Raw genomic sequence first — 19,970 nt, 5'->3', positions numbered from 1 at the left:
AGTCCATGGCTGGAGATCCCAGTTCTGAACCATAGCCCACCTGGTCTGGTAGATGGAGGGAAACAGTTCCCAGGAGAGGCCCCTGGCAGAACCTGCTGGGTAGGAAGGCTGTTCCCTCACATCTGTGATTTGACCAAAGAGTCCTTGAAAGGTGTCACTTTTCTGCATCCAAGGGCACTCAGAGACCTCCATACTTGCCTCTCTGCCTCCGTTCACTCCTGAGACTGACTGTTCTGGGTGCCCAAGGGGGAAAACCCAGGGCTAAAAAGAACTCCCTTTGCATATTTGCCTTCAGTTCCCTCACAAGTTTCTCTCCTGGCAGGGAGATGAGGGAGGAACCCAGAAGAGAGGCAGATGTCCAGGCTGGCCCAGAGCCCCAGACTTTGGTTGAGACCACTGACTAGCTACTGCTAAATAGGGAAACAAAAATGAGCAGTGGGAGCAAGGCCTAGGTTGATGGTACTGCCATGCTTTCTGAACCGGTTCACCCCTCTGTGAATTAGACTCAGGACCCCTGAGTTCACCTCCTACCTGGCTGTGGAGTCCTAGTTGAATCACGTCTCTTTGCTTCCATTTTTGCAGGTGTAGCAGGCTTAGACCAGTATATGTTGGGTATGGGTGGGAGATAAGAGAGGGATGCTCTCAAGGGAGCTCGCAGCCTGGACAGGAAGGACTCTAAAGTGAGAGGCCATGAGACCTCAGCAGGGGGAAGCAGAATTATGTGAGTATGTCCAATTATCAAGGGTTTGTAGAGATGCTTTAGGATCCCTTTAGGTCTAAAATGTATTTTATGGTTTCATGAGCAAAACACTGAGCTAGTGTCTAAGGAAAATGTGACTTTTTTTTTTAGGGCCACACCTGCAGCATATGGAAGTTCTTGGGCAAGGTGTTGAATTGGAGCTGCAGCTGCTGGCCTATGCCACAGCTGCAGCAACGCAGGATCCAAGCCTCATCCACAACCTGTGCCACAACTTGTGGCAACACCAGATCCTTAACCCACTGAGAAAGGCCAGGGATCAAACCCACATCCTCATGGATACTAGTTGGGTTCTTAACCCGCTGAGCCACAACAGAAACTCCAGGAAAATATGATTAAAGCAAAATGCAGTTGCCCAGTTCCCAAGGATCTCATAATCCATTTATAGAGCAAGCACTTCCTGAAGGTCAGGATGGTGCCATTGGCAGCATAAAGGCTGGTACATTCTCTCTGGTGTGAGAAGTCAGAGTGGGGACTGCTCTAGTGGAAAGGGTTAGTAGAACTCAGGAAAGGGAAGGAAGGCACCCCGCAGGCAGTGTTGTGCTCTCTTATCTCATCTGGCGCTTTTGTTTACCAGCCTCCAGGTCCCAGAACCCCAGGTTTTCTTGTTCTAGTGAGAGGCCGGTGGACAGAGGGTGAGGAAAGCCAGCAGCAAAAAAGCAATGAGGTGCAAAAACAAGGTTTCCTGATGCATACCCAGGACAGATGTAGACAGCATGGCCCCTGCCCTAGGGCAGTTTCTAAACTAAGTAGCCAATGAGGCCAATGGAAGAGCAAGAGGACCCTAACTTTTGGATCGTAAGTGACTGGGCTCTGCCTCTGTCCTGTAGGGGGCGTAATGGGACTGTATCAGTTCATGGCCTCTCTGCCCGTTTTCCTTATCTGGAGGGATGGTCCTATAATTGCACAGTCCCGGAGGTATTTGGGGTCCTGGACATGGAGAAGCACAGAACTGGACAGGAACTTCTAGCCCATTCTGCCCAGGGCTCGCAATTATGGAAGCCAGACCCTCTATCTAAGTTCCACCAAACATATCCCCCATAGGGGCGTGGGGGGCTGGTCTGTGGAGAAGCCGCAAGTCTTGGGGGTATGTATAGTGTACAGAAAGGTGACACAGCTGTACCAATTACAAATGAGAATGGCTGGCCAGGAGCCTCCTCCAATCTTCTTCCCCCAAATCCACTCTGCCTCAACCCCTTCTCAAGGGAAGAATGTTCCAATTCTGCCCAGGAGTATCTAAGTGTATCCAGGGCTGAGGGAGCCCTGAGGTCCATCTGGACACTTGCAACTTCTATGGGTGGAGACCAGACCCACGCTGTGTATAATTTGTCTCACTATACAGCCAGACAACTGTAAAAATAAAACATTTATTAGAAAACCTTATTAATACAGGTCCACAATCCCTTACCCAAAACCCTTAGGGCCAGATGTATTTCAGAATTTAGAATTCTTTTGGCTTTAGGAAGGTACTGTAGATGCTGGATATCACATAACACTACTTAGAGAGGTCTGGGATGACACTCCATGATTTCCCAAACTAATATTTCTGTGGAAAACTGCAAGAAGGCACACAAGAAGTAAACAGAGTATAAATAGCCTCACTTCACTTCAGGAATTTTTTTTCTCTTGCCCTTCCCCCCGGTCAGGATTTGATGACAAAGCTTGGAAGAAACTTCTGACTTTGAGAGGTTTTTCTTCTGGATTTCAGAATTGCAGATAAGGGATTGCAGACCTGTACTTACTTGCCCATTTACAGCACAGCATGGTTTTCATTGAGGCTTTTGGTACAGTGGTGAGGTGCCCAGCATGCAGCTAGACTGCCTGGCCTCACATTCCAGCTCTGGCATGAACCAGCTGTGGGACCCTGGGCCTAGTTTCCTCATCTGTAGCACAGGATTATTAATTCTCCTGCACAAATGTACTTTGAATATTAAATAGCTTAGATTACAGTAAAGTGCTTAGAATACTGCTTATGTGGTTAGTACAGTGAATACGGAACATGACAATATCACTGAGAAAGATTGACATTTAAGATACATTTTAAGTACAATCTGATAATTATGATCTCATTGCTGAGGTCCTGCAGGCCACCAGGGCAGGCTGAATCTTTTTCTAATACCACCAGTCGTTCACATCTTGGGGCCAAGGTCTCCCAGGGCTGCAGACATGGAGGTTTCAGAAGTCCCCACAGGAGGTTCTGTCACACTTTTCATGTCCACTTTAGGGGAGGCAGAGGATCCCCTGGGAAAGGTCTGGCCTTGTGTCCTTTATGACAGTGGAGTGCTTCCTCTGCTTGCTAGGGCTCTGGAGTCCCGGCCCCTAGCACCTCAAATGGCCATGAGACTGGAGCTGCTGGCAGAATCAATCAGTGTGTAGTCCCAGGGAGTGTCTTGTTCACTGAGGAGACATTTCCATAGGACACAGTAAAAAGAGGTCTTCCCCTCATTTTAAAAGTAACATGTGCTTACTGTAAATGTTCAAACCATTCAAAAGGACAGGTAATATGGGAAATACGGCCTGTGTTGTTTCCCATCCTTCAGCTGCCTGGGACTAAGAGGCCCCTAAGCCCCTGTCCCTCTGAGCTTCTCCTCAAATACATAAGGACACCCACATACTACACATACCCTCACCCTCACACACACCCCATACACCCCCTTGCCCTCACACATACACACCCATTCACCCTTGTGTATACATATACCCACCCTCTCTCACCCTCATAGCCCCCCTCACACCCTAACACTCTACTTTTTACAAAAATGGATATCATATGTACATATAAACACACTTATAAAAGAGGCAGGCATCCAGCCATTTCTTCCTGATGCTAGCTGATGCATGCAGGAGGCTGCCCTTGTAGCTTTATTACTACTGTTCTGGTTCTTCCCTGACTGCCCAGACCCTTAGTTTTCATGTTGGGGAAGTGGACATGAGAACTGAGAATAACTTTGCCAAACTCACAGGGGTGCCTGAGAGGCTCTAGTGGGATTTACACTTAACATGAAATCATTTTGCAAAATTGTCAAGTGTAAAACGATATGAGGAATTACTACTGCTCTCCTCCCCAACCACCCCCCCCCACCCCAAACAGGATTAGACTTCTAAAAGGACTTCAAAGCCATCTTAGTGGCACAGACTGCTTGTAACAAGGCTGAAGGGAGTGAGGAGGAATCATTTTGGGGGCAGAGTGGGCCCTTTGCAGTCAGATCACACCAGTGAGCCAGTGCAGTGGGACTTCATGCCCCCAAGCACCTTAATTTGTGACAGTGAACTTCTGTCATCAGATAAGTTGAGTAGGCTCTGTTCTCGCTGGGCTTTGGCAATTATAAGGGTCCTCTCCACCTGCAGGAAGAAAGGAAGGGGTGCTCTCAGTTGGCTCCCTAGTCCCTGTCCCCCGAACCCAGGTAGTGGCTCTCTGGCGTGCTCTCTACATTCTCTGCCTGCTCCAGGATGGTGGGATGGGGCAGGGGGCTGAGGCCAGAGAAAGAACCCACCCCATTTCTTGCCTACATCCTGAGTTCTAAGGCATCTTGGTCATGCTTGGGAACACCTGGGGCTTCCTCTCCCCAACCAGCCCATCCCACAATCACCTGGGGCTTGCTCGTAAGCTTCCTTACTCCTGGTTTCTGGCGGGGGAAAACAAGAGACAAGATGAGTGGTGAGCAGAGGTGGAGCCCTGGGTCCCCGCCTTCCTTCTCCTTCTTACCCTCTGGCCCTTTCCAAAGTTAGGCCCACTGATCTCCCCTGACTGTAGGATCCACGGGGTCCTCAGGGTGGCATGCAATTGTGGGGTGGGGGGCAGGACCTCAGCAGTAGTTGCTGCTCCCCAGGAGGGAACAGTTCTAGCTGCAGGGATGGGAGTACAGCATTCTTCCCTACAAGGCTGGATCAGCCAGAGGGCATCCTACTCTTGTTTATTATCTACCTACCTTGAAGGCACTTGATCAAGATCACAACACAAACCACCAACAAGACCAGGATGGGGGAGATAATCATGGCAATAAGTCCAGATGATGAGGGTGATTCTAAGAAAGACAGAGAAAAGGGGCACCCCACAGATCATAGGATCTTCTCTGGGTGTCCTGGGACCTTCTGCCACCCCCTTCCTGACCAAGCCCAGCTCCTTACCCCAGGTCACAGTGAGTGTGTGATTCAGGCTGGAGTGTTGCACATGGCAGGTGTACTGGATCTCTTCCCCAGCTGGCACCTGCGTGGCCAACCATGTCTGATAGGTGCCATCGCCACTGGGGCGTGTCTCCACATACTCAGTCTTGGAAGTCAGCTCCTTTTCGCCCAGCCACCAGCTCAGCGAGATGTCTTGTGGATAGAAGCCCAGGGCCCAGCACCTCAGTGTGGTGCCCCCATCCTGGGCCGTGTGCTTTGTCACCCGCACTGTGGGTGGCTCTGCAGGGAGAGGTGGAGGGAGGAGGCTGGTGAGTGGCTGCTCTCTGCCCATTGCTCATGCTTCATCCTGGGCACCTTCAGCGTCTTCCAGGGTGAAGGACAAGGAAATGGGGACAGGGACTCTCTCTGGGGAAGGCACCCAGTTACCTTTGTAGGCAGGGACAAACCATTGTCAACAGTTCCAAAGGGGCCCTATCCTGGAATTTCCACAAGGGAGATATGACTCCTGTCAACAACCCTCTGCCATCAGTTGGAGCCTAATGGGGATCCACCATCTCTTCCTCTCAAAGTTCAAGTCCCAAATGATGTAATCCAGGTGTAATGGTTCATTATATGTGTCAACTTCACCAGGCCAGGGGGTGCCAAAACATTTGGTCAGACATATTTCTGGTTATGTGTGTGAGGGTGTTTCTGGGTGGGATTAACATTTGAATCAGTGGACTTGGTAAAGCAGACTGCTGTTTGTTCCCGGTGTGGGCGGGCCCATCCCCTCAGCTGAAGATCTGAATAGGAAAAAAAAGGCTGGATAATAGGGAGCGTTTCTTGCCTGACTGCTGAGCTGAAACATTGCTCTTTTCCTACCTTCAGACCCAAACTGAAACACTGATTCTTCTTGGGTCCTGAGCTTTCCAGCATTTGGACTGAAACTACACCATTGGTTCTCAGGCCTTTGGACTTAGACTGGGTCTCTCCTGGGTCTCCACCTTGCTGAATGCAGACCTTGGAACTTCTCAGCCTCCATAGTCACATAAGCCAATTCCTTAAAAAGACTTTCTCTATGTATCCTGTTCTGTTTCTATGGAGAATCACAACTAATCTACCAGGTGAAGGACATAGGACAATACCTCATGCTTGAAAGAGTGATCTACACTATTTGTTTAATACACACTAATATGGTGCTTTGGGGAGGCTGCAGCAATTATTACCATCTTCATTATACTGAGGAGGAAACTTAGGCACAGAGAGGGTAAGTAATTTGCCCAGAGTCACACAGCCAGCAAATCCTAGAGTTGGGATATGTATCTGGAGGCTAGGCTTCAGCGCCTGAGCTCTGAACTCCCCTGCTCTGCTCTCATGATCACATCTTCCACTCCTGATGTTATCTGTCCTATCCTCCATTTGAGGGAATATCTTCCCCATTACCTCAGCTGATTCATATCCCACCACTCAATCACCAGACATCCCTGGCATGCTGGGTATTCAGATTGGCCCCACCCCTGGCAATCTCCCTAACTATCACAGCCTGTGAGGCTTTCACCCTCAGCACCTCCATGTTCCCTAGTGTCCATCCCAGCCCTTGTGTCTCCAGCCCTACTGGCTGGGCTCAGGAGAAGTTCACAATGCACCTGGACTCTGGGGAGCATGTTGAGCATAACAGGTGTGAGGGAGGAGAGGGACAAAGGGCCTCAGCTTCTCTGGCAATCCCTGTGGTCCAGGGAGTGGTGGGGGATGCTGTCCTCTGAGGCCAGGGGTCTGTTTCCCAAGGAGCAGAACCACAGATTGTTAAACCCCCAAAGGATTTGATGAGCCACCTGGTTTAACCCATTCACTCTGTAGATGAAAAAAAAAATTGAAGCCAGAATGAGGGGGGTTTATTCTCTAAGACCGCAATAGGACAAGGGAGACTCTAGAGCTCCCCGCTCCACCTTACCTGAAGTGAGGGCTTGAGGTCTAGGCTTTCTTCTTGCTCTGCAGGAGGGAGCTGTTGGCTAGTCAGTCATCTTTCTGGGTCCCAGTGGGCTTATCTGAACTAGGAGGAGACAGCCTACCTTCTTATCCCTCAAAGGCTTCTCTGTCAAATTGGATGGCTCTAGAGAATGGGAGCATGGTGCCAGTTTGCATTACGGAAGGCTGGGCCTTACCTCTCCGGCTGAATCTCTGGCCTCCCAGCTCCAGGTATTTGCGTAGGGAGGTAAGGCAGACACCTTCCACGTAGGCCTTGTCATACTCTGCATAGCAGCGCTCTGTCTCCCACCAGCGCTTGGTCCGTACGGCCACAGGCTCAGCTGACACCCAGCTCAGAGTTTCCAGGTCCAGTGACAGGTGGTCCTGGCCATCGAAGCCAAACTGCCAGAAGCCAGTGGAGTGGCCGTCCTCCTGGATCTCACAGCCAAACATGCGCTGAGTGCTGTGCATGCCTGTGTGTACAGGTCAGAAGGCCATGGTTAGTGTGGGCTGGAGGGCTGAATCCCTAAGAGCCAAGGAGAGGCCCACCATCCATAATGGCCTCCAAGGGGTAGAGGAACAGGGTGTTAGCCTTTTAAGAAATTCTCCCACAGTGCCCACTGTGGCACAGTGGGTTAAAGATATGGTGTTGCAGATGCAGCTCACATTTGATCCCTGGCCTGGGAATTTCCACATGCTGTGGATGCCACCAAAAAGAAAAAAAATTCTCCCAAGTAATTTTCATAAGCAGCCTGGGCTGAGAAACCTGCTGGGCCTCTTATGTGGAAGGAACACTCAAGTTCAAAATTAATCACATCCTTATTTTATTTATTTATTTTGTTTTTAAGGTCGCACCTGCAGTATGTGGAAGTTTCTGGGCTAGGGGTCCAAATAGAGTTGCGGCTGTGGTCTACATCCTAGCTATGGCAACACTGGGCTGAGCCGCATCTGCAACCTACGGCGAGATACTTAACCCACCAAGTGAGGCCAGGGATATGAACCCGCATCCTCACGGAGACTATGTCCAGTTCTTACCCTGCTGAGCCATAATGGGAACTCCTGACATCCTTATTTTATATCCTACACTACGTGTGGGTATAAAATGTCCTTAAATGGTGGGACTAAGTGATGCTATGCTTATGCTGGGAGCCCAGGGCTGAGGCACATCATTCCCTGTCTCACTCCTTTATATCTACTCTTTCTGAGGCATCTGGGGACCTGAAACTTTTAGTCTGGTCATTTGGGTGTTTGGGCCCAGAGCAGGAGGGTGCTGTTTGAACCAGTCATGCTCTACTAGCTTAGCAGCAGACCCAGCAGTGGGCATGAGCTTGCTATTATTTTTTTGTTTTGTTTTGTTTTGTTTGCTTTTTAGGGCCTCACCCATGGCATATGGAGGTTCCCAGGCCAGGGGTCTAATCAGAGCTACAGCTGCCAGCCTATACCACAGCCACAGCAACGTCAGATCCGAGCCGCATCTGTGACCTACACCACAGCTCATGGCAACACGAGAACCTTAACCCACTGAGCAAGGCCAGGGATTGAACCTGAGACCTCATGGTTCCTAATCAGATTCATTTCTGCTGCGCCATGATGGGAACTCCAAGCCTGCTGTTGTTTAGATGGGGAGGCTGAGAAGGCATCTGAGGGCCCGAGGGATGAGGCACAGGGAAGGGGGATCATCATTGCCCAGCTCCTGGGGCTGCTTGCTTCACTGGCCTATGGACTGGTTGCTGAAGCCACAACTGATTCTGAAGGCCTCGAGGCCCCTGCTTGGCTATGGAAGAAGGAGACTAAGAAGAGCCAAGCATCAGAAGCATGCCCTACACCCTTGGTAGAGGGGTCTCCATCCCCAGGCAGACAGGCATGGGTGCCTGGAGGGTCAGAGGAAGGAGAATGGGGGCAGCAAGAGTCTGCCCAACGTACCACTGCTCTGGTTGTAGTAGCCCATCACTGTCCACATCTCCACCTGCTGCACCTTCGCCCAGATCCTCTGCTTCTTAGTCTCCTTCTCCCAGTACTGGGCATCCATGTGAGCCATCCATGGGGCCTGTGGTTCCGCTTTGCCTCGACGACTATCATACCGGATGAAGACCTGGTCGTCCACGTAGCCTACAGCCAGAAACTGAGGGAGGCCTGGCCCTGGCTCTGATAGGGCCAGGTAGTGGTAGCGGAGGGAGTGCGTCCCTGTGGAAACACAAACTGGTTTTAAGTGCACATGCACTACCAGGATCTGCACTGAGGGGATCCTTAACCCCCTACAACCACAGCAGGAACTCAAAAAATAGTGTGATTTTTAAAAAGTTGGTTGTTTGGAAGTTTAATTTATGTGGAATTTATCATTTCCCCGACATGCCCTGAAACGTTGGTCATCCTTCTTAGCTTGAACTATTGATTTCAAGCTGATGGCATCTTGGCTCCATTCCCCATTCCCTCCTGCTCCCACAGCAGACATTGCTAGTCAATCTCTTTTCTCTTTGAGTCCAAATGCTGCCTCTCTACCATGGCTCCAAAAGCACCAATTTATGGATTCAACTTGGTGCTGGAGATGAAATCTATTTAGCAGCCAGTCCTGCCTCAAGCTATAACCAAAAATGCTATATCTGAAAAAACTCAGCCGACATGTCTCAAAGATATCACTGGGTTACTTCCTTGCCTAATTAATTTTTTTTTGTCTGTACTCATGGCATGTGGAAGTTCTGGGCCAGGGATCAAACCCGTGCCATAGCAGCGACCCAAGCCACTGCAGTGACGATGCTGGATCCTTAACCCTCCATGCCATAAGAGACCTTCTCCCTTACCTAATTTTTAAAAAGTTTTTGCTCAAAAGATCTTATCCTCTAACACTTCTGTCTCTTATTTTTCTGCAGAGCACTACACTTCCTAGAGAATATGTACTTTACCTGTGTCTCTTGTTAGCGGTCTATTTTCCTTAATATCACCTTCTCTAGGGCAGGGATTCCTGTATGAACTATTCTGTTTTCCCAGCACCTAGAACAGCTTCTGGCACACAGTAGGTGCTCAATGATTGAATATTCAAATGTGAAAGAAGGTATCAAACACATCTCCACATTCAAAGCTCTCTTTTTTTTTTAAGTTTTTTTTTTTTTTTTTTTTTTATTTTATTTTTTTTGTTGTTGTTGTTGTTGCTATTTCTTGGGCCGCTCCCGCGGCATATGGAGGTTCCCAGGCTAGGGGTTGAATCGGAGCTGTAGCCACCGGCCTACGCCAGAGCCACAGCAATGCGGGATCCGAGCCGCGTCTGCAACCTACACCACAGCTCACGGCAACGCCAGATCGTTAACCCACTGAGCAAGGGCAGGGACCGAACCCGCAACCTCACGGTTCCTAGTCGGATTCGTTAACCACTGCGCCACGACGGGAACTCCCAAAGCTCTCTTTTTACTACCTCTTTGTTACTTCTGGTCACACCAAACTCTACCCAGGCCCTCTGCACCTGCTGTTTCTTCTCCCCCAGGTACTCTGCTTTGTCTTCTCTCAGCCAGTCTCCCCATACCTCAGGTTGCCATCAGGTGTCCCTTCTTCCAAGAGTCCTGATTTCAGCCAGCTGTCCCCCAGAGGGGTCTTATTAGTGTCCTGTGCCCCCTATGAAACTGTGAACTACATGAGGGTGGGCAATACATTGATTGTGTCACTGCTGTTTCCCCAGGGCCTAGATGCATGGCTGGCATACAGTGAGAACTTACTTCTGGCATTTGTTGAACTGGACAAAAAACAAGAACATGAATGGCAGAGCCAATAATCACAGCTGCCATTTTGGGGGGTGACTGCTGTGTGACTGCACTGGTTTAACTGTTCCTCATACGCTATCTCAGTTGATCCTTACAATAAACTGCAGAGGTCAGTGTGATTGGTCCCATTTTATAGATCAGGAAACTGAGCCCCTGATCAGGTGAGGCTGAGTGTAACACTCAAAGGTGTGCACTAGAAAGAGGGAAGCCCAGATTCTCTCCCCAGAGCTTGCTGCCTTTTTCTAAGCTGAGGAGAGAGGTGCTCTCATCTCATGGCTGGAGAAACCCCTCATGAAAGGCAAGAGGGGTCAATGTCAAGAGTGTTTGAGTGAAAGGTTAACATCTCTCCTGGACTGGTATGAGCCTCCTAGGGAATGACTGGAGTCTGTCTCACTGTGCTGTTTCCTTGCAAACCACTGAGTTCAGATCAGTGTTGGGTACTCCTGTGCTGGCAGCTGTGAAGAGGCACTGAGACATTCAGGAAAACAGAGGCTTTGGTTTCTCTGTGTCTCCAATCTGTAGCAGCTCCACCTGCCCTGGAAGTGAGGGAAGGCAAAAGAACCTTTAGGTAGCTGCTGGGCCTCCTGAGTGGTGGGAAAGCCATGAAAATGGAGCTTCCTGTCCTGTCTCCCTCTCCACAGCTAAGGAAGCAGAGTGTGGTGGGCTGAATAATGGCCCCCTAAGATATCCCTGCAACCTCTGAGTGTTACCTTATATACCGCCTATACTATAAAACAGGAGTTTTGCAGATTAAGGATCTTGAATAGAAAGATTATCATGAATTGTGTCCTTAGAAAAGGGAGGCACAGAGCTCCCATTGTGGTTTGGAAACCTGACTAGTATCCATGAGGATGCGGGTTTAATCCCTGGCCTCGCCCAGTGGGTTAAGGATCTGGAATTGCTGCAAGGTGCAGCATAGGTCACAGATGGGGCTCAGATCCAGTGTTGCAGCAGCTGTGGTGCAGGCTGGCAGCTCTGATTCAGCCCCTAGTCTGGGAATTTCATATACCAGGGGTATGGCCTTTAAAAAAAAAAAAAAAAAGAAGAAGAAAAAAAAAAAGAAAGAAAAGGGAGGCAGATTATATGATTGTCAGAGGAGAAGATGATGTGAAGATGGAGCACAGCAAGATGCAAGAAGGTACCACAAGGCAAGAAATGTAGCTCTAGAAGGTAGAAAAGGCAAAGAAACAGATTCTCTCTTATATAGCTTCTTGGGGGAGCTAGGCTTGCTAACATCCTTTTTTTCTTTTTTCCTTTTGAGGGCTGCACCAGAGGCATATGGGAGTTCCCAGGCTAGGAGTTGAATTGAAGTGGCAGTTGCCAGCCACAGCCATGCCAAATCTGAGCTGACTCTGAGACCTACACTGCAGCTTGCAGCAATACCAGATCATTAATCCACTGAGTGAGGCCAGGATCGAAACTGCATCCTCACAGACACTATGTTAAGAAGCCACTGAGCCACAACAGGAACTCCCTTGCTGACATCTTGATTTCAGCTCAGTGAGACCAGTTTTGGAATTCTGACCTCCAGAACCATAAGAGAATAAATGTGTGTTGTTTTAAACCACCAAGTTGTGGTTAGCTGTTACAGCAGCTATAGGAAAAAAAATATACATAGTATTAGACTCCAGCCCTTTAGGTCCTGTGAGTTTGGTGGCCAGTTCAAACCTGTGAGCCCTGAAGGTCATGGTGTTGCTGCCGTGAGAGAGAGAAGGAGGGAAAGAGAGAGGGAGAGACGGAGGGAGAGAGGACAGGGAAGGACAGGAAAGGGATGCACAATCTGGGATCAAGGACATCTCTGATCTCTGAAAGCTATGCTGAGGCTGGAGGTATACAGAAGTAGGGCCCAGGGACCCTGGGGCTCCCAACACCAAAGCAAAGAGTCTGAAAGGGGCTTATGTGCTCTTCCCCAGGTATGGAAAATGCCAGAAAGAGCAAGTCATGCTAAGGTTGGGCCTAGCAGGAAAGGGAACAACACATACCTGGTTGTTCTGTTAGGGCAGGTACACAACCTTGCTTATTACTATTTATTAATGTTAGTTGCTTGAATGGCCAGTTTTTTGTTGTTGTTGTTAAAGTATAGTTGATTTACAATGTTGTGACAATTTCTTCTGTACAGCAAAGTGACCCAGTCATATATATATATGTACACACACACACACACACACACACACACTCTTTTTCTTATATTATCTGCCATCATGGTCTATCCCAAGAGACTGGGTATGTTTCTTTGTGCAAAACAGCAGGACCTCATTGCTTACCCATTCTAAATGTAATAGTTTGTATCTATTAACCCCAAATTCCCAGTCCATCCTACTCCCTCCCATCTCTGCCTTGAATTGCCAGTTATTTTATTGTTTTTTGTCTTTTTGCCATTTCTTGGGCCGCTCCTGCAGCATATGGAGGTTCCCAGGCTAGGGGTCTAATCAGAGCTGTAGCTGCCAGCCTATGCCAGAGCCACAGCAACGCAGGGATCTGAGCCGAGTCTGCGACCTACACCACAGCTCACGGCAACGCCGGATCGTTAACCCACTGAGCAAGGCCAGGGATCGAACCCACAACCTCATGGTTCCTAGTCGGATTTGTTAACCACTGTGCCACGACGGGAACTCCAATTGCCAGTTATTTTTGATTAAAATGAAGGAAAGTCTATCAAATTTTTTTTTTAATTTACAAAACATTCTTAAAGCACTTAGGTGCTGGCTCTGTCCTGAGCATTTTATAAGATGTGGGCCAGTTTACCCTCATGACAACTTTATCAGGCAAGTACTATTCTATATATCTATGACAGATGGGGAAACTGAGCCACAGGAAAGCAAAGTCACCTGTGAAGCTCACACTAGTCACTCACCTAGATTCTCCAGGTGCCCCCCTGGCGTGTACTGGTCCTTTACTGAACACACTTCTAGCTGACATTGTGTGGCTGGGGACACATGAGAAGCCTCTCCCCATGGCCTCTCTCCATTCTCCGCCCTCCCAAGACATCACCCTGGGTACATTTTAAGAGGGCTCAGTTCTGCTCATCCTGGCAGCCTAGATCATATGGCCCAGCAGGGCCCACCCTGCTGCCCACACAGTAAGTACTTTCTGAGCACCTACTGTCTGGCCCTCTCTGAGGACTTGGGGATGCTGGGATAACTCAAAGAACCCCAGGTGCCTGCTCTTGGGAAGCTTACATGAATGTAGGATCAGGAAGATATATGCATAAAATACATGATAGGGTGGAGAGTGAGACGTGCTGAGGGAAAAAGACAAAGCAGAGAAATACAAAATGTTAGGCGAGGAGTTTAAAATTTTAGATAGAATGGGCAGGGGAGGCCTCCCCAGAAAGGAAACTCTTGAGTAAAGACCTAAAGGAGCCAGCCACGGAAAGATCTGGAAGAGAGCATTCCAGGTCTGCAGAGGGGAAAGCTAGTGCAAAGGTCCTGAGACAGGAGTGTGCTTGGAGGTGTTCATAGGCTGAAGCAAAAACACAGGAGAAAAATGAAATTGTGGTACGATTCAGTGTAGTAGATGTAGAGGGGAAAAAAAGGGGTTGAATTCCAAATCCTTCCTAGGCTTGTCCAGATGGTGTCTGGAATGGTCTGGATATAGACCTCTGGTCTAGCTCACCCTGCCATGAGGGCTCGGTTCCTGGCATCTGCTCTGCCCATGGCCTACATTCTGGTATCTGGTATCCACCCTGGGAGTCAGGGATCCATTTTTAGGACAAGTTCATGATTGTGGCCCCCTCAGCTGACTTCCAGTTATTGCCTTCCATGTACCCAGGGAAAGGGCTGCCATCCTTCCCTCCCTGAAAATCCCACTTCTCTCTGCAGGGGCTCACACAATACCCATTCCCCTCTTTTCCCCAGGAGAAGTCTCAGCTGGGCCTGGACTCCCTCCTGCTAACTGGACCCAGGAGGCATCGTCATGCCTTGGGCTCCAGCTCAGAGTGAAGCAAAAAGAAGCAGAGGGAGGCCACCTCCTTGGCTTTGGAGATTATACCCCCTGCCAGGCTGGGATGGGTGCCAGGCACTGTGGGACCATGGCAGGAGAATGTGGGGGCCACATGGCAGGTATTCAGGGGGATCTGTTCCTGCTGTGAAATGGACTAAGGAAGGTAGTACATTCCCATTGTTGCTTCAGGGCCTGTCTATGTAATCAGCACCCCTCCATCCCCCTCCCCTGGCCACTTCCTGGTCACTGGGTCACATGGCCAGCCCTTAACAAGGAACAGTCCTGAGCATCCCCCCAACCCTCTTAAGCCCAGTTTCCTTCTTCCCCGGACTGTGGTAGGCGAGGGAGGAGCCCAGCCCCTTTCCTACTACTCTACCAGGAGACATTTTTTTTGCATCTGTCCCAGCTCCCCTACAATCCATGTAGCACCTCCAGTTCCTAGCTTTGTGGCCTTGAAGAAATTATTTCACAGCTCCAGGCCTTGGTTTCCTCATCTGTAAGTGGGTGCAAGTAACTGACCTACTCCACAGGGCTGAAGCATTCAATGAGATCATGAATATAAGAAAGAAGTATAGGCATGGAGACATCCTCTTCTTAGTCCTTTCCTATTCTGAAGGGAGGTGGACATGGGAAGGAGAGGGCTGGAGTAGGGGGCAAGGTGGGGAAAGATGCTGGAGTGAGGAGCCAGGTTCTAGCCCCTAAGGCACCCTGGCAGAGTTTCACCACCCTAAGACAGTCCACCAGATTCCAGACTGCAACATCGTCTCTTGCAGGCTGGGGGCTCCTGGCCTCCACCATCCTACCCCGTCTTCAATAGGGTGGCAGGGTCTTACCTCTAGGCCATGGTTTCTTTTCCAACTTCAGGTCTGCCAGTTCTGCCATCACCACCTTTGCCATGGAAGCTGGGCTATCGGCCACCAAGGGCAACCCCCAGGGACTCTCTGCAAGAGAGGGAATAGAAGAGGGAGGTATGAATCTCAAGGCAAAAACATCTTATACATCCTCCTGTCTGCTGGAAAAGATGGTATGGAATGACAATGAGAGACATGTTGGAAGGGAAGAGAGACATGAGGGCCTTGCCTCAGGAGTGACCAGAAGCCTCCCCAGCATGCAGGAACAAAGCCAACAGGGCTGTTCTGGGCCTCAGTGCAAGGTATGGTTCCTGAGCTTTATAAGATTTGATTCATGGTGTTTTCACCATATTCCTGTGAGGTATATCTTGATTGTTCCCACTTAGAGAGGAGGGAAGCCAGGGCTGGGTTGCCTTCATCTCTGCTCAACATCACACAGCAGCTTTGACAATCCTGCCATTGACATGTATTTAGTTGATTTGGGGTTAAGAGAGGACTGGACACTGGCAGGCATTGGAAACCTCTCAGGTGATGCTCATGTGCTGCCAGGAGGAGAGCCCAAGCACTTCTGGCTCTACCTGTCCCTGTCCTGCTCACCTGCTGATCTGTACTGGCCCTGATCTCTCACCTTGCGACATTACTCATTGGACAAACAAGCACCTATTGAGCACCTACAAGCCAGGTACTTAGCCAGTATGGGTGTGTGTGGGGACAGAGAGAAAGACATAGCTCCCAGGGAGCTCAGATCTGGAGGGAGGGAGACAATTGAGCAGTTAAACAAAGCAGGTCCAGTAAACTGAGAGGGGTTGTAAGTGTTGGGTGCAGAAGGTACTACGTGCTGGGAGAACCCTGGGGCAAGAGGGTGCTGAGTCCAGGTGTCTCGTAGGCTGAAACCTGGAGGAGACTGCACCAGCTGTGAGTTGCCAGGCAATGGGGTGGGTGAGGTGGGAAGACCATTCTGGGCTAGTGAGTCTAGTGTAGTTCCAGAACCTGTGGCAGGAGTTTTACCTGGAAACTTGTTGGAAATGCAAATTCTCAGGCCCCACCCCAGCCCTATTGAATCTGAAGCTCTAGGGGTGAAAAGGAGGGCAGAACCCCTTTGGGTGATTCTGAGTTGATTCTAAAGTTTGAGAACTGCTCAGGCAAAAGCAACAGCACAGGAAAATGCCTGGAGTGAAAAAGAGAAGGATGAGTTCAGGAAAACCAAGGTCAAGGAATGACTGCAAATGTAAGAGATAAGTCTGGGAGGAAAAAGGGCTAGATTGCCTCTCCATACCTGTTTCCCCTTAGGAAAGTGGGAAGAGGCCAAACTGGGGCAGGTCCTAAGGACTGGAGTTCAAGGGTAAGGTCTGGGCCAGGGAAAGGGTATGGCTATAGTTGCCTGGAGGGGACCCTGAATCCCTGGCTTAGATGAGCCTGGAATGGCAGGAAGGGGGAGGCAGAGTAAGAAGGGCCTGCAGAGTCACCTTAGAAGGAGGAAAGGGGTAGAGGGAGACCAGACGTAGTCTCAGGAGTCAGGGCCCTTGATGTTCCATAGGATTTACCTCTGCAGTCCCTCCCCTAGCCTGCCCTTGATGCTGCTCCTGTCTGGATGCCAGTAGTACATCTAGCCAGGTGCCAAGGCCAGATACCCAAGAATACACCCCTCACCCTGCTCTCACCACCAACCCCCAGCCCCCAACTCCAGCTTTGCTATAGTAACCAGCAAATCATCTATCTGTGCTTAATCTGTCTCTAACAACCAAGGGCCACCGATTAGTTCTGCCTTCTCCTCTCCCCTGGTCAGGACTCCCTGCCTTAGTTTTTGCCCAAGGCATCGTGACTCCAGAGCCAGCCTGCTGGGATCCAAATCCTAACCAGCCATGAGACTTTGTGCAACCGTGGGTAGCCAGCTAACCTCTCTGAGCTTCAGTTTCCCTATCTTTTTTTTTTTTTTTTGGCCACACCCATGGCATATGGAAGTGATCTATAACCTCAGCTGCAGCAATGCTGATCCTTAAACCACTATGCCTGGCCGGGGATCAAACCCATGTTGCCACAGAGACAACACTGGATCCTAAACCCACTGCACTACAGCGGGAACTCCATCAGTTTCCCTATCTTTATCATGGGGATAATAATTGAATCCTTGTCATAAGGTGCTATGAGGTTTAGAACTTACTTCTGCAGCACTCATGGTATCTGCCCCTTGAAAGCCACTTTCTCATTCCCACCTCCAGCATGGAAAGCCTGGCATCCATAACATTTATGAGGGGGCCTGCTGGAAATGCCTCGCTACCTCCCCTCCATGTGCCACCTCTCTCCTATAGTTTGGCACACACCCAAGGTTATCTCTCCATTCCTTCCCACCTCCTTGGCTTGGAGACCTGCCCTTGACCATTCCCCTCACAAGGTCATAGGACTTACGCACATATACCCATGACCATCCCTGCCATGAACAGCTGGAATCACCTGTGTGCCCCTGTATCATCCCAGCAGGAAGCTGTAAGAAGGATCCCTAAGGGCCATGTCAACCTGAAAACCAGGACTGGTTACACAGTCTTGGCCCAGAGACACAGTGGCCCACCCCCCTGGTGTTCTTATTCTAGGGACATTAGCCAAACACTTCCCCATCCCTGGCCCCACTCTCTTCTACCAATCTCCTGCCCAGACATCCAGGGTGCTTCTCCTTTAAGTGTTTCCCATGAGGAGCTGAGGATTGAATCCTCCTGTAGGTGCATCCTATTGGGTTCAGGAGCCTCAAGTTGGAGCTGATGTCTAACCTCCAGCTGAAGTTTGGCCTTTCTCCCATGGTGAATGGAGCAAAAAGCTCAGCAGGATTAGCAGAACTTGTGCTTTTGGTCCCAGATAGAAGCCACAGATGTTTTCAAATCGCATGAAAAGTTGTTGCAGACACCTGGAAATATGCTTTCCCCCCACTACTTCCAAATTCTAGGGAATTCTTACTATTTAAGCCCATTATTTAATGTGTTAACTTAGAAGCGCATATATGTTACACATCGAAAACTCACATTTCTTTTTAAAAGTTTTGTATTTCTATTTAAATTTTAATAGCTTTATAAAAACATACTTGGGTTCCTTTGGAATCCTATATTTTTCATTTTGTTATTAAAAACACTCGGAGACCCGGCCCAAGCACAAAAAAGTCCCAGTGCTGCCACCTAGCGTCCTCTCTAGGCCCTATTTCACATCTGTAAATGGTAAACCTTGGAAGTTGAGAACCGAAATGTCTTCTGGTACGTGCAGCCCTTAGAACAGAGCCTGGAATAAAGGACATCAGCTATTATTATTGCAGTAATGGTGGACACCTCCCCGCCTGTGCTAATAAACTTTCAGTGATCTGTGCTGTCAGGGTGGGCGGTGACTCGTGGGAGCTGTTGAGAATCCCGGAAGTAAGGCCCAGCTGTTTTGAATGCAGAACGGAAATTGACAAAGAATGGAAATTCTGAGTCATGTCAGAGAAACCCTCGAAGCACCTCCTCACCCTCTATCCAAAGGGTCGCCCAGGCAACCCGACAGAACCTTGCCAAGGGACCAGAAAGACTTATAGCGACCGATGGGCAGTTGCCAGGCCGAGCTAGAAGGCAGGAGGCATGGAGGATGCGTTCAGATTCCCACCCCAACGTAGCTTCCCTAAGGCCTTCCAGCAGGAAGCTGTGGCGTCGGCTAGGTCGCAGGTGGCGGGGGGTGGGGTGGTGGTGGTGATGGTGGCACAGGCCCACTGGCCCCTGGGGTCCTCACCTTGCAAGGCCGCTCACTCTATCAATGGGCTGCAATGGGAGGCGGCAGAGCCTCTGTCTAACCCGAGGCTCAACGACCCCTTCAGTCTTGGTTCAGCTCTCCAATTCACCAGCCTCCCCCCCAAAAACCTTGAAGTGGCCTCCAAATTCTTGGCCGATCTCTCCCTTGCACCCCTCCCCAGCTCTCGGCTGGGGCGCGACTGGGTATCCGCCCCCGGCCCCTCAGCCTCTCCTCCAGGTTACCTGCCGCGCCCTCCGGCACCAGCCCCAAGAGCAGCAACACCAGCAGCGGTGGCGGCGGCAACGGCCGGCCCCGGAAGCTCCCGGGGCTCGGCTGCCCCCTGGTCGCCAGCCTCACGCGCAGCCCCAGGGCGCAAGTGCCCGCGGAGTCCGTCTTCAGCTGTGGGGCCGGTGGCCTGTTGCCAACGCCGGTCACCGGCCGACCACAGCACGCGTCCCTCGCCCGGTCCGGAGCGGGGAGCGCTCAGCGCCTCCAGAGCCGCCCCTTCTGCGACTCCGTTCTAGCCTCAAGCTGAAGCTCTGGCTCTCGCCGGGTTCCCGCTGAGGTTCCCAGGCGGCCTGGGGGCCCGCCCACCGCTCCTCGATGGCCCCCTCTGCTGGGCTTCGGAAGAAAAACACCCCCTTCCCATCTGATAATTGTGAAGTAAAGCAATTACTACCACACGAAATGAGATCACTGAGGTGAAGTTAACGTTACAGCCATTTGAAAAGTCGGGCAATGTCTGCGACAACGGTCATGTGATTCGAAAATACCTGTTTCTGTTGGGGACCGAGGCACAGATTCTGCTAACTCCACGGAGCTTCGCTACCTCCGTTCATCACTGGAAAAATGGCTACAGTT

The 19,970-nt window shown here is 50.2% G+C and overlaps 1 protein-coding gene across 4 annotated transcripts; it reads right to left on the bottom strand.

The window, feature by feature from the left end:
- Positions 1-2,108: 2,108 nt before the first annotated feature.
- LOC100626428 (BOLA class I histocompatibility antigen, alpha chain BL3-7) lies at positions 2,109-19,650 on the bottom strand. Of its 4 annotated transcripts, XM_021083413.2 has the most exons (9): positions 19,352-19,650; positions 15,351-15,458; positions 8,750-9,010; positions 7,024-7,299; positions 4,886-5,161; positions 4,687-4,782; positions 4,348-4,383; positions 4,010-4,099; positions 2,109-3,154 (listed from the first exon to the last, which is right to left on the bottom strand). In XM_021083413.2, the coding sequence occupies exons 2-8, from the start codon at positions 15,412-15,414 to the stop codon at positions 4,038-4,040; spliced, it is 1,071 nt and encodes a 356-aa protein (XP_020939072.1). In that variant the 5' UTR covers positions 15,415-15,458; positions 19,352-19,650; the 3' UTR covers positions 2,109-3,154; positions 4,010-4,037. The 4 variants fall into 4 exon arrangements, with proteins under 4 accessions (XP_020939072.1, XP_084868402.1, XP_020939073.1 ...); XM_085012276.1 differs by having other exon boundaries at positions 2,109-4,099; XM_021083414.2 differs by lacking the exon at positions 4,348-4,383.
- Between the last annotated feature and the right edge of the window lie 320 nt (positions 19,651-19,970).

The sequence above is a fragment of the Sus scrofa genome, chromosome 2, assembly GCF_054392235.1.
Source record: "Sus scrofa isolate SSC_HxYL_T2T_F1_AM1 chromosome 2, Sscrofa_HxYL_maternal_Yorkshire_Landrace_v2.0, whole genome shotgun sequence".
Lineage (NCBI taxonomy): Eukaryota > Metazoa > Chordata > Mammalia > Artiodactyla > Suidae > Sus > Sus scrofa.
Note: the sequence above shows the minus strand (reverse complement) of the source record. Positions and strands in the feature narration are given on the sequence as shown.